This window comes from Macrotis lagotis, chromosome 3 (genome assembly GCF_037893015.1).
Source record: "Macrotis lagotis isolate mMagLag1 chromosome 3, bilby.v1.9.chrom.fasta, whole genome shotgun sequence".
NCBI lineage: Eukaryota > Metazoa > Chordata > Mammalia > Peramelemorphia > Peramelidae > Macrotis > Macrotis lagotis.
This window is the reverse complement of record NC_133660.1, coordinates 296,139,904-296,154,332: the sequence shown is the minus strand read 5'-3', so window position 1 is coordinate 296,154,332 and position 14,429 is coordinate 296,139,904. Positions and strand designations below refer to the sequence as shown.

Below are 14,429 nucleotides of genomic sequence, written 5' to 3'. Positions count from 1 at the left end.
AGATGGAGTCATGAGGTTGTGAGTTCAAATCCAGCCTCAGACACTTGATACTCACTAGTTTGTGGCCTTGGGTAAGTTGCTTAACCCTGATTTCCTTGCATCCAAGCCCATTTTCAGTCATCCTGATTCAGATCTGGCCTCTAAACCCAGATTGCTCTGGAGAAGAAAGTGAGACCATTCACTTTGAACAGCACACCCTCACTTAAATTGAATCCAGGTGTTCATCATGGCATCACCTCTCTGGTATCCTGATCATCTCCAAAAATGAAGGAAAAACATCATCATCATCATCTGACAGGTCTGAGGAAGATGACTTCAGAGGATATTTAATGATCGTACTAGACTTTGTAAAATATAAAAGAAACCCAATTTGATTTTGAACAGGCTTATGAAAAAAATAACAAGAAAGAAGTTATGCTTTGCAACAAAATCAAGTCATTGTGTATGAACATTTTAGGTTTATTTTTTGTGTAACAGAAATTAGATGAGTTAAATCAGATCACCTAAGATAAGGGCAAAAATATAGAAAATATCAGGGACTTGCTTCTCAGAGAAGATTTTCTGTGTTCTTGAATTATATTCGTACAGGTGACCTCTTTATGTTGATTCAGTAGAAGGAACTGCAATGAGTCTTTAAAATTATTATACTGAAACAGTCATGGTATTCAGGAATATTTTCTTTACCCTTAATATGGGTAGCATTCACTAAATTGGGTGAAGGATGTTCCACCTACCCTTCCTGAACCAAGTAACAGAGTTGGAAATTTGGTCATATTTTATTTGTCTTTTTCCTTTGTAGGTACTGGGAGCTGAGTTGCAGAATAGGTATCTCAAACCATGAGGACTTTGAAGCCAAAATTCAATGATTTTGCTTCTACACAAGAAACCTGAGAATCCAGGTTATAAGAATGCAAACCTGGGAAAGCTTGGACCTTAAAACTTGTGGTGGGTGGTCAGTGATAGGAGGTTGAGTGGAATTAATATTATATAAAAACTAGGTTAATTTGTGAATGTAATCAGCTTCCCTTTCCCAATAAAGAGCTTTAGGGGACATTATGTCCCTCAGGAATGGGTGAAACACAATGTGCATATGGTTGTTTTTGCTGTACTTTTTAAGTAAATAGTCATTTGCAAAAGACGTATATGAAGTGATTAAATAAAACTACAGGATTCAGATCCCTTATGCATGGTCAAACACAATCATTAGGGTCTTTAGTTAAGTTAGAAAGGAGAGATTCCTCATTCAACAAATAATGCCTTGGAACAAGAATGAAATGTAATGTGCTTAGCTTTCTGGTGGGATAGACTAGAACATTTCCAGTGTCACTTGGGAAGCATATCCAAATGCCAACACATAATTTCTTTGGTATTGTTCAGAAAATATCATAATACTAACTTAATAATTATTTGTTGGAATGGATGGGACTAGAATGGGTTTTAAAAATGCTTCCAGAATGCTTCTACTTTCAGCTTTATAGAAAAGTAGTTAATGAAGTTTGTTCAATAGAACTTTGGTCAATGAAAATTAACAGTGAAATCTTTAGAACTTCCAATAAAAAAAAATCTCTATCTAGATCACCTTGGGCTATTGGAAAGGAAATTATAAAGAGAGAATCAAGAGCCACTGTATTCCCTATGTGGCTTTGTTTAACCCAAAGAAAGTAAGAGTAGGAATTTTGGAGATTGGGAGCATATGTCCTACTGCTATAAGTGATAGAGAATATTTGCATTTGATTGATTTTCAGAGAGTGAACAAACATTTTTCCTCCAATTATGTCTCTTTATGGGAGCTATGCCAATTGTAACAATTATGTGTGTTATTTTCATATTTATTCAACATGAATAGATCTAATGTGTTTAGCTGGATAAAATGTTATTAGGTATAAAATAAATAAAAATAAGGAATAATAAAAATTGGAATTTAATATAATGTTTTAGGCTTGACAAAGTGCTTTTTATAGTTTGTCCTATTTGATCCTCACAGAAACTTTATAAAAGAAATGTTATGATTTCCCACATTTTAAAAATGGAAAAAAAAAACCCTGAAGTTGAAAAAAGTTAAATGACTTTTCTGTTGTCTGTATTCGAACTTTAGTTGTGATAATTACATCATTTACTATATTATCTTGATGCTACTGAAAAAGTAAAGAAGAGTAAAATATTATATTTCTTCAAGCCCCCAACCTTTCCCTGGTACAAACAAAGGCTAGCCAATCCATATTGTTTTGTCAACACAGGAATTATGGAAATACATGGTCCAATCAATCAATCAATAGACAATAATTTATTGTGTTTATGACAAGCTTGACTATGACTAATTTGTGGATACTAAAAGGAAAACATGAAAATAATCCATTCCATCAAGAAACATAAATATTAATAGGGGTGGCACATGAATAAACAAGCTCAAATAATATTTAAAGATGATGGAAGGCAACATACATTGTTCGTAGTTGTTTCTTCAGTGATAAGACAAAGCAGTTTAGAATGATACAATGCTACTTCCAACTTCTGCTCAATCCATGTGTATTCAGAATGAGCAGTCATTAGATCAAGGACTCAGAAATTGCTAGATCTATTATAGGACATGGAATTCAAAATCTGATGCCAGTTAGAACTCAGAGTCAATTTTGCAAAACATCAGTATTTGAAAAGATAAAAAAAGAAGGTATGAACATTCCATGAATGTTTCCTACAATTTCCTTTGATACTGTACAGGTTGTGGACTAGAATTCAGACACAGACACAGACACAAACATAAACACACACAAACATACACAAATACATACATACCAACATACCTATATACATACATATATACATACCTCTCTTCCACCTTCAGCCTTTATGAACTAAGGATATGGAAAAGAGCTTTGAGAAAGAGGTACAGAATCTCCATGTACCATGGATCATTGTATTTTTTTTTTCAATTTTAACTCCATCCATTAATTTTGCATGCCAAATAAACTGAAAGACTGTGTCCATTGAAGATGCAAATTTTGCTTTGAGGGATGTGATTCAACAGAGAAAGAAGAAAAGATGGAGGGTGAAGGGAGTGAGTCTCAGCCCTGAGAGCTCAAACCATGGAGACTTTGGAGCCAGAATTCAAAGTCAGATATTGCTTCTAGTCCAATAAGAAAACTTTGAGAAGCCAGGATACAAGATAGTGACCTCAAAGAGGCAAGGAACTTGGAACTTGGTGAGAGGATGAGATTAAAGCAATGTAAAACCTGGATTAAGCCATGAACCTAAACTGTTCTCTTTAAAAGAAAAAAAAATTCTGAGCAAGGGAACCATCCCCTTGTATATTCAGAATGTGAATAGAATGAATAATGATTAAAATGTCTACCAGGATGATGAGACCTTCTGACTAGAGCAAAAGCATCAATTAAGAGCTGAACTTCTCTATGTCATTAAACTTTACCTCTCCCTAGATTTAAGCTCCTTTCTCACCAAATAAAGTAGGCTTCTACTAATGAAGGAATATCCAGATTTCAATAAAAATTCACCAAAGGTCTATCCATGCAAAACATCTTACATTGCATTAAAAACAAAGCAAACAAAAAAAAGAATCAGAATTTAAAAGGACTTCCTACATGAATTTCATCCCTTTTCTGTAAAAAGATATGTACAACAAATAAAAATTTTCCATGTCTTTTGAATGGTGTCAAAACTATATTGGTCAATTGCTGCTATTTGTGTTAGCTAGACATTACAAGTGACTCCCTGGAAGTCACATTTGGAAAGTGTCTAAAGATGCTAATATTCAGATACATTTGAAGAACGTGATAGAGGAGGAGGAGGAAGAGAAGGAGGAGAATATAGAAGATGGAGGAAAAAACAAAAATAAGAAGAAAGAATTTACATTGAAATTTAACATTTGTAACTTACTTTACTCATTACAATTTAGGTAAGTTTCATAACCACCCAGTGAATCAGATGCTATATTATCCCAATTTTAGAGATGTGAAAACTGCGGCTTAATGACTTTCCCATAGACAGTAAACATCTGAGAAAGTTTGAGTGCGGTTATTCATGACTCAGAGTCCAACACATTTAAAAACATATTAGTAAGTTGTTTACAAGAAAAATTTACCATGGGTTTTGCTGAAATCCTATATACATATATAAATATATACATATTTATATATGCATATGTATGCATGTTTATTGGTATATAAATAAATGTATAGCTAATGAAGATAAAGATAGATTCTTATGATATATTATATAAACATATTTATAGAGTAGATATATTATAAATGATATATTAGATAAACATATTTATAGGTACATTTGTCTATTTTTATGTCAAAGAAACTTTATAGGAAATAAGCTATACTTTTCGATTACTAATTTATCACCTTGTAAGATCCCTGAAGACTATGTCATTTCATCAGTACATTGCACAGAAGAAACAATAAACAATATTTTGAAATCTGCTAGAAGTTGAGATTGCAGGTAGAAAAAGAAATTTTGCAAATGAATGAAAAATCTTTCTCCAACAAATCATGTTGAGGGAAGAAACTTGTCCATTTGTAATTCTATGCATCAATATTTCAGGGGTGAACTAGCTGCAAACTGGAGAGTTTCAAAGGGAAGAACCACCTTCAATGCTAGCATTTCTCAGAAGCTATGTTGCCGATGTGATGCATTTCAAATATGACAAATAACATAAACAAATTGAATTAGAAAATAGAAGGCTGAGTTCAGGAAACCACAAATATGTTGATGGGGCAACAAGGCTTCATGAAGGGGTGTAGTGTTCATACTTTCTTATGCTATTTCCTTTTTTTATTTTCACATTATGTGCATATACACATCAAAAGATGATATTCTGATATTTAATTTTGCAAGGAAAGTGGAAAATAAAAATAAACTAAGTCTGAAAAGGGAGAGTTGAGCTAATTTGCAAAGAACAGTAATAGAACATTTAAGACTTTTTATGTTGTCATAAAGATAATAGAGAAATCAATGAAGATTTTTGAGTAAGGGAAAAACATTAAAAGACTTCTTGTTTGTTTTTGTCTTTTGCAAAGCAATGGAGTTAAGTAACTTGCCCTAGGTCACTCAGCTAGATAATTATTAAGTGTCTAAAGTTGTATTTGAACTCAGGTCATCCTGACTCCAGGGCTGCTGCTCTATCCATTGCACTACCTAGTTGCCCCCCAAAAGACTTTAGTAAGACTATTTTGCAACTTAATAGAAAATGGATTGGAGAGATAATAAATGAAAAGACTGAAATTCAATTAGAAGAGTATCTTCATATTTAGAGTAATAAGTAAATGAGGACATGAGCTAAAATAGAGCGCAGGCTAAAAGAAGATTTGAGGAAGCATATGAAGAAAATAATCATGATAATAATTAACTTTTATATATTATTTAGATTTGCAAAGTATTCAAAAAATGTTAGATACTCATGACAATACTTTGAGAAAGAAGTTATAATTATTCACTTTTCACAGATGAAGAAACGGTGAGAGAAGTAAAAGCAAATGACCGAGAAATTTGAGGGTAGATTTTCTAACTCGCAAATCCAACATTCTATCGACAATGCCTGGATGAAGTTTAACTTCCATTTTGCCTATTACTCCTTCATAGTCTTTAGTTCTAACAAGGAAAAAATATATTATGGGTAAACCAGGTCTTCTCCAAAACTTTTTTGATTGCCTCCTTCACATCTTTGTTCCTCAAACTATAGATGATGGGATTCAACATAGGAATCACAATGGTATAAAATACAGACACTACCATGTCATGGCTCAGAGAGTAGCTGGAAGAAGGTCTCATGTACATGAAGAGGATAGTGCCATGGTAGATGGCAACCCCTGTCATGTGGGAACCACAGGTAGAGAAGACTTTCTTTCTCCCTTCAGCTGAGCGAATCCTTAGAATGGCAGCCAAGATGAAACCATAGGAAAACAGGACAATCAGAATGGTGAGAATCTCAATTGAACTCACAAAGATGAAAAGCAGCAATTCATTGACATGCGTATCAGAACAGGAGATGGCCAAGAGAGGAGGGATATCACAGAAGATGTGTCTGATTACATTGGATGCACAAAAGGATAAACTAAATGTGGCCACAGTATGTATAATGGCATGTGATACCCCCCCTATATATGATCCAATGATGAGAGGCACATAGACTTGTGGAGACATGACGGCTGTGTAGAGCAGGGGGTTACAGATTGCAACAAAGCGGTCATAGGCCATAGCAGCCAAGAGGAAGGATTCAGTGGTCCCAAAACTAACAAAGAGAAGCATCTGGGCAACACATCCAGGAAAGGAAATCGTCTTATTCTTTGCTAGAAAATTGACCAGCATCTTAGGTGTGACCACTGAGGAATAACAGGCATCCAAGAAGGATAAGACACTCAGGAAATGGTACATGGGGGTGTGGAGTTGGGAATCCACCACAACCAACACAACTAAGCCCAGATTTCCCACTAAGGTAAAGAGATAGATTGCAAGGAACAGCAAGAAGAGGATGACCTTTAGCTCTAGTCGGTCCGTGAAGCCAATTAGAACAAACATGGTGACCTCAGTATCATTAGGCATGTTTTCTTTTGTAGTTATCCAACTCTGGGAATAACAAGAGAGTTCCAACTATAAGCAAAACCTCCAACATTCTGTTAGATTCTAGAAATTCTGTACTTCACTGAATGAGTTATGCTAGCATTGTATTAGTTCCTTTAAAGTTCCTTCCTTACATTAGAAAGCAAACTTACTAAATCCTCTTTGAAGACTTATTGAAATATTATTTTTAAATGAAAAGAAGAGCCACAATATTTTTTCTAAAGATAAATAGTATCATATACTAATATAATATAAGTAAATCTTATGAGTAAAATCATGTCCATTAAGATACTTCAAGAACTATTCTTCTGAAGAAAAGACATGAATTACCTTGGACTTTACTCCCACTAAAACCCACTTATTATCTATAAACACAATTGTACTTTTTAATATCTCATAATGGCCATAGCACCTGTGATTACTAGTTCTGACCCTGAAGAAAACAGTCAGACATAGTCAGAGACAGCGAGTTGAATTCTCATTCTGCTACTTAGTACTTGTGGGACTGGGAAGTTACTTAACTTTCTCATTCTCCTTTTCCTTTTCCTTTTTATTTAAAAAAAACAATAAGGTGTCAGGTGCATAGTTACTTTATGGTCTTCTAATTCCAGAGATATTATCTCAATAAATGGCTAAATTTAATTTCAAGATTTATTATTTTTTGTAAAGAATGGCAAATTGCCTTCTCTGGGGGGGGGAGGGGGAAAAATTGTAAAACTAAAAATAAATAAAATCTTTAAGTACAAAAAAAGATTTATTATTTTTGACACAAAACTTGAAGATTGAGAGATCTAGCAAAGAATCTTAGTATCTTCCAGAACACAAGTGCTGGAAGATATCAGAGAGCATGAACTGCAACCCTCACCTACACATGAATCCTTAATATACACTGACAAGTGGTCGCTTATATTCCACTAGAAGATGACAATACTATATATTCCTCTAGTCTGGATGATTATTCAAATTATTAGGAAACTGTCCTTTACACATGAATTGACTTATTTACTAGATTCATCATTGTCTTTATTTCCAACCTCCAGAGTCAGATGGAGGGAAATTTATTCCCATATTTACATCACAAACATATCCTGAAGGAAAGCTCCTCTTTTTTTTTCCAGATACAAATTGATTTTTCTAGGCTATACATATCAAAAAAAACTAAAAAAATTCCATATATACTCTAATCTCACTATTATTCCTGCATTACTTTGGATTAACTCTGGTTTATCAAAGTGTAAAAAATGTATCAAGAAAGGACTGCAATACTCAAAATTTGTTTCATGGAAGTATTAGACTATATATCCAGATCATTTTCTGTTTTGACACTGTGATTTTTTTGTAATGCAAAATATAAGAAATATTAGAACATAATAATAACTTACATTTTATATAGTTTGTAACCCTTTAAGTCTACAACTTTCTAACCTTCCTTTAAACAATCCCATGAGGGATGTGTTCGAAGTTTTATCTTCCTTAGTGAAAATGAGTAACAAAAAAGAATAAATTAGTCTACTTAAGAGATAAAAGAGAACAATATGAGGTTCAGAATGATAACCCATCTGGTATCTAACGAGATGGTTGCTGTCTGCTTCCAAGTTTTCACACTGTCCTCTGCCACTTAATGACTTTAGAGACTACTGAATGCAAGTCTCATCTCCTTTACTAACTATATAATTTTGGAAAAATAATTTGAGTTCTTGGTTCTCTTGTTCATCAATTTTAAGATGAGGATGCTATACAAATGCTTCTGTGTCTATGATTCTATATCTACAGAACCCTTCTGACTTGATCATAACTGTCCAAAAAAAAGGGAAATATTTGTACATAAATCTGAAATCTTTAAAAAGAATACATATTCAGGACCCTTCTTTACCTTTGCCTAGTGCAAAGTACCTAACTAATGGAGATTCAGTGTCTGACACATAATAGACATTTAATAATTAATATTAGAACTTCACTATATATTCAATGAATGAATATATGAAAGTAAACCTGATCAAATTAAAATAATTCTAGCCCATAAATATAGATGAGATGATCATTAAAAAATGAAAGTGCGTCATTAAAAAATTATATTCAAAAATTCATCCTTATTGTATGTCAGATAAAACAGATAGTGGGTGATTTATTGAGAAAGGATGAATTCATGCTCAGAATTAGAAAGCTACTGTCATTCTCCTCAGGTCAGACTTAATTTCAAAATTGTCCATCCTACCTGTTAAAGAGAAGAACAAAGATTGTAGGTTAGGTAGTTTATGTGTATCACATATTCTAATACTTTATATGTCTTTTTCCTAGTCATTCAGTGTCTCAGTTGGGAATAAACCTAGAGGGATACAGCACAATCATATTCTGGGATCAAGAAACATTCATAGATTTTCAAAAAATAAGTAAATAGATTTTAGGAGATTGGTGGACCTAGTGATGATTGTTTCCCCGAAGATTTCTTATTTCTCCAGGATTATAAAACAGAGCATTTAATAGTAAAATGCTAAAGTGAAAGAACATTACATTAGCACTAAAAAATTTGTGTTCATATTATCTCTGCCAATTTATGGGAAATCAAAAATACAGTATATATTCTCTGACCATGTTATTGATTTAAAAAAAAATAAGATATCTGACATATTTTCTTCAAAGGATTCTGAGATTTTTTTAATGTAGTAATGTTTTTGGTGTTCTGCTCAATTCTTTCATTATCATTATCTTATCACAGATTAGAAGAAAGCCATGAGTGTTCTTTTAATATATCAAAAGAGTAAAGGTTCCACAAGTCATGTCATGCTTGAAAAAATTTTAACCTAGACACTAGGGGCAGATTTTATTTTCCTGACTACCTAACTTAGGTAAACTCTTGGTATTTTTAAAGATTCCAGAAAGTAGAACCAGAAAAAAACATTGTACAGTCTAACAGCAACATTCAGGTGATGATCAACCCTTATGGACTTGCTCATTCCACCAGTATATCAAACAGAGACAATATTGCAATATCTGCATTTGAGAATGCAATCTGTATGTAGTGAAAGAATTATGGACTTTGAACTAATAACAAAGACTATTACTTCAAATCTGAAAAACAAAAAGCCATTATCGATTACATAATTTTGCCTTCTCATACTTTATTTTTCTTCCTTAAGGATATGATTTCACTGTCATTACATTCAACTCAGAAAAATGTATAATATGAAAACAATGTAAAGACAAACAGAATGCCTTGTTGGGGGGGCGGGTGGAGGAAGGGAAGCAAGAATGGAGGAAAAATTGTAAAAAATTCAAAATAAATAAAATCTTTCTAAATTAAATAAAGACTCCAGAATATTCTCCTACATGTTTCCAATGTTATTAGATATAGCATATTTTTAAATCCACTAGATAAAATTTCTGAATGACTGGAAAATGAGAAGGCATTTGAACTCCAACATGAGAGTGATCTACTTGCTGGGAAAAAAAGAGAGGAAAGAAATCAATTAAAAACTATTAGTTAATGTAGGAGGAAGTAGAATATTCATATAAATCTATATTAAAAAATTGAAAAAATCATTAATGTGCTTCTGTATTAAAAAATACCAGTAGCAGGAGAACTCACAAGTGAATTTTACTAAACTTTTAAAGAACAATTCCAATACCACATAAACTATTTCATAAAATAGGAAAAGATGGAATCCTATCAATGATCTTTGTTGAGAAAATATCAGTTTATGTGAGATCATGAATACATGCCTAAATCAGGAGGCATGAAAAAAGAAAAAGGAAACTAAAGCACTTCCCTAATGAATATTGATGTAAAATATTCAAACAAAATGAAATTTCAGCAATATATCACCAAGTATATATATATATTATGATCTGGGAGAATTTATATTAGTAATATAGAACTAGTTTAATTTTTGGAAAATTATTAGCATAATTGTTCATATTAACACCAAAACCTATAAAAATCATACAATTATCTCAATTTATACAGGAAAAACATTTATGCAAAATATATTTCTATTCCTATTAAAAAAACACTAGGAAAAGAATTGTAATAAATGGACTTTTCCACAAAATGATCAGTAATAAGTATTTAAACCATCAGCGAGTGTTTATCTATAATAAGTTAGAAGTCTTTCCAGTAAGATCACAAATGAAGCAAGAATGCTCATTTTCACCGCTATTATTGAATATCTTTATAGTAATTAAAAAAGAAGATGAAATTAAAGGAATTAGAATAGTCAATTAAAAACAACCTGATGATATACTTAGAATATTCTATAAACTAAAAAAAAAAAAGCAAAATGAACCCTACCTGAAATAGTTAGCCACTATAGAAAAGTTATAGAATATTCTGAGAAGGATAATGAAACTAAGGCAAACTGGGTCACTTTTCAATTTTTTTTAGGACCAAAAATCAGTGTTTGTGTACATTTTTTAAACAGCAACCTTATAATTATTAATAAAGTGGTTCATTCTGATCTCATTGAAATCATTGACCAAGATGATAAAATAAGCAAGAAAAGCAGGGAAAGAGAGCTGGGTTACTTGGAAACCCACTGGCTGCTGATGGGAAAAGATGGATTAACCATCAGGTATGTCTTATCATACTCATATCTTTGACAGTTATGGAAATTTAATTTGTTTAAGTGTTCCCAAATCTTGGATAATCTTGCAGTCTTGCTTAGAAAATGAGAATCTTCCTAAGTGGGCTCAACACTGGTTGGTTGTGCAGTTAAGAAGACCAAAAAGCTATTAATTTTTACACATGCTAAAAGTGCAAGATAACTGTTCTAAAGGGACGGGCTCAGATTAAATAGTTTTTTTTTAATTCCATGTAAACTGAAAAAAGGGTCCTGATTAGCAAGCAAATGAAAGGTCACATAAAAGACCTTTAGTTCTGAAGGAAAGAGAACTCATTTTCAGCTACAATTAGAAATAATATTTGACACAATACAGATTCAGATAAATTAAAGAGTAGAATTGTTTAGTAAATGATATGAAAATTACAATTTTCTCCAATATAAAATGAATACACATAAAAATTACTTTTTCTATATATTACTTACAAAGGTCAATATAAAGAGGGAGCAGGAAATTTCATTTAAAATAACTGCAGATAGGGGTGGCTAGGTGGCATAGTGGATAGAGCACCAGCCCTGGAGTCGAGTACCTGAGTTCAAATCCAGTCTCAGACACTTAATAATTGCCTAGCTGTGTGGGCTTGGAAAAGCCACCTACAACCCATTTGCCTTGCAAAAACCTAAAATAATAAACAAACAAACAAATAGGTGATAGATAGATAGATAGATAGATGAATGAATAAATAAATAAATAAATTAAATAACTGCTGATAATACATAATATTTGAGGCTCTACCTGCCAACACAAAACCAGAGATTCTGTGAATAAAATTACAAAACACTTCACACAAATAAGATAAAAGTAAACAATTGAAAAATATTAATTGTTCGTGAGTGAACTAATTAAATATGACAAAATGATATTTCTACCTTAAATCATTTATTAATTTAGTATCAGATGAATAAAGTTACCAAAAAAATAGAGCTAGAAAATGTTTTAAGAATTCAGATCCAACAGCAAATAACTTAAGAATGTCAAGGGAATGAATAAAAAAAGGAAATGAAAGTAATAGAGCAGTACCAGCTCTCAAAATGTATTACAAAAAGGCAATAACAAAAACTATCCGCTACTGCCAATAAAATTTACATAGCTCCACATTGTAAAGTGTTTTAAAGATAATATAATTTATAATTTTTAAGTAATAGATGAGTAATAAATAATGATGATAAAAATAGTGGATAATTATTATGAATAGAAGGTTATATCAGTGGAACAGATTTGGTTCCTAATAATTGCTAGTAAATGGCCATAGTATCCCACTATTTGAGAAGCACAAGTGACCAAATTTTGTGTTAGGAAGTCACTTGCTGGGGAAATTGGAAAGAAGTATGTTACAAGGTACTCCTAGTACAAAAGTTCCCTTTATCAATAACTAATAACTACTACATTATTAGAGAATTCTAGAACATTGAGAAATTAATTGACTTTGAACAATGCTAGTGACAGTGAGTAAAATCATAAAATTGGAGTCAAGATGACCTCAATTTAAATAGTGTCTCAAATACTTTGCAGGCCTATAATTTAAACAAGATACTTGTTTTCAGTTTACCACAATTTTCTTTTGTGGAAAAAGTGCATAATGATGTCATTGACCTCTCATGGTAATTATGACAATAAAATGAGCATAATATAATGAGTATAAGAAAAGAAAATCTTTGTGAAGTACTTTAGAAATCTTAATGTTCCATTTCAATGCTAGTTTATTGGTATCACTAGATTTCTAAGTTCTTTGAAAGTAGAAACTATCTTTTGTCTTATTTGTAGCCCCAGCATTTATCACTATCCCTTACACATATAGATCATGATGTTTATTGATTTTTATTGACTGCTGGAATGACTATCCATGGCAGTAAAGCTATATATATTAGAATGACATGAACTCATGTATCTCTGAGTCCAAGAACAGCACTTTATATACTCTGAGATGTTGTCTTTCCATTTACATATTACTCTTCAATTTTCATGGTGTTTCAGTTGCAACAAGTCTGTATAATGGTAGATTCATTGTATTGATTTTACTAGTTTGGAAACAAGGAAAGAAAGTGCAGGTCAATTAATGATTTCCTAGCATGTGCCAAATTAAAAGCATCACTATTTCAAGTCAATTGATGACAAACTCAAAATCTGTAATCCCCAAATGGAAATTAAAAGTCATGTGAACTGACAAAAAAGTAAACTCTGAAATTCAAGGTCATGTGTTTGTTAGCTGTGATTCAGATGATAACTCTTTCTTCCATTTCCTCCTGAGGAGCTTTCTTGTGAAATGTTTCAGGAAGCAACATTTTAATCCTTTCTTCAAATTTCCTAGGGAAAGTCCCCTGTGGAATGTTCTCAACGTAGAGACAATTTAGAATTTATAAACCCTTCCATATGTATCATCCAATCTGCATGAACTCAAGACTTTGGTGATATTACCAAGAACACATATTTATTGTTCACAGCTAGGTTTCAAAATACAGTGAGATTTTAAACATATGGAAGAGGCTAAAATTTCACTCACTTCCTTTAATTCTTTATTTTTTAATTTATTTTTACTTTTTGCAAGGCAGTGGGGTTAAGTGGCTTGGCCAAGGCCACATAGCTAGGTAATTATTAAGTGTCTCAGGGGGGATTTGAACTCAAGTACTCCTGATTCCAGGGCCAATGATCTAGCCTCTGTGCCACCTAGTTGACCCCTTCAATTCTTTATAAGGAAAAAAACCGACATCATTTGTTTTCAAATTGTGAATAGGCTAAACCTGAAAGAAAATGAAGGAAGATGAAAGGGTAGTGAATATGAATATATACATGGGTCTAATTAAAAAGAATGATATTTATCTTCACTCTCTAGTCATCACTCAAAAATCAGTGATAGAATGAGTTTGGGGAAAGCAAAGGTTTTTATTTAATCTAATAATTAAACTTCCCCACCAAAAGAATTAAGAACAAGAACCCAGTTGATGAATTATCAAATAGTTATTTCATGTTTAAAGCAATTAGACAAGAGTCATGATATTGATTATCATTAAGTATAATTTCAAACATTAGATTCTAGTGAGATGAAAAAGGCACTCCCTTTTAAGGTGACTTTGAATTAGAGATGGCAAATGAGATAATATATATGGAAAGTGCTTTATAAATCTTAAATGTGCTCACAAATCTCTGTAAATGCTACCTGTTCTTAACATCAGGATTGTTTTTATTGTTGCTTTCATTTTTCGGTTAAAGAAATTGTGGCTCACAGATGTAAAAAC

The 14,429-nt window shown here is 32.2% G+C and overlaps 1 protein-coding gene across 1 annotated transcript; it reads right to left on the bottom strand.

The window, feature by feature from the left end:
• Positions 1-5,610: 5,610 nt before the first annotated feature.
• On the bottom strand, positions 5,611-6,561 carry LOC141519539 (olfactory receptor 5T9-like). Its single transcript, XM_074231758.1, has one exon. It carries the CDS (start codon positions 6,559-6,561, stop codon positions 5,611-5,613), a length of 951 nt encoding a protein of 316 aa, XP_074087859.1.
• Between the last annotated feature and the right edge of the window lie 7,868 nt (positions 6,562-14,429).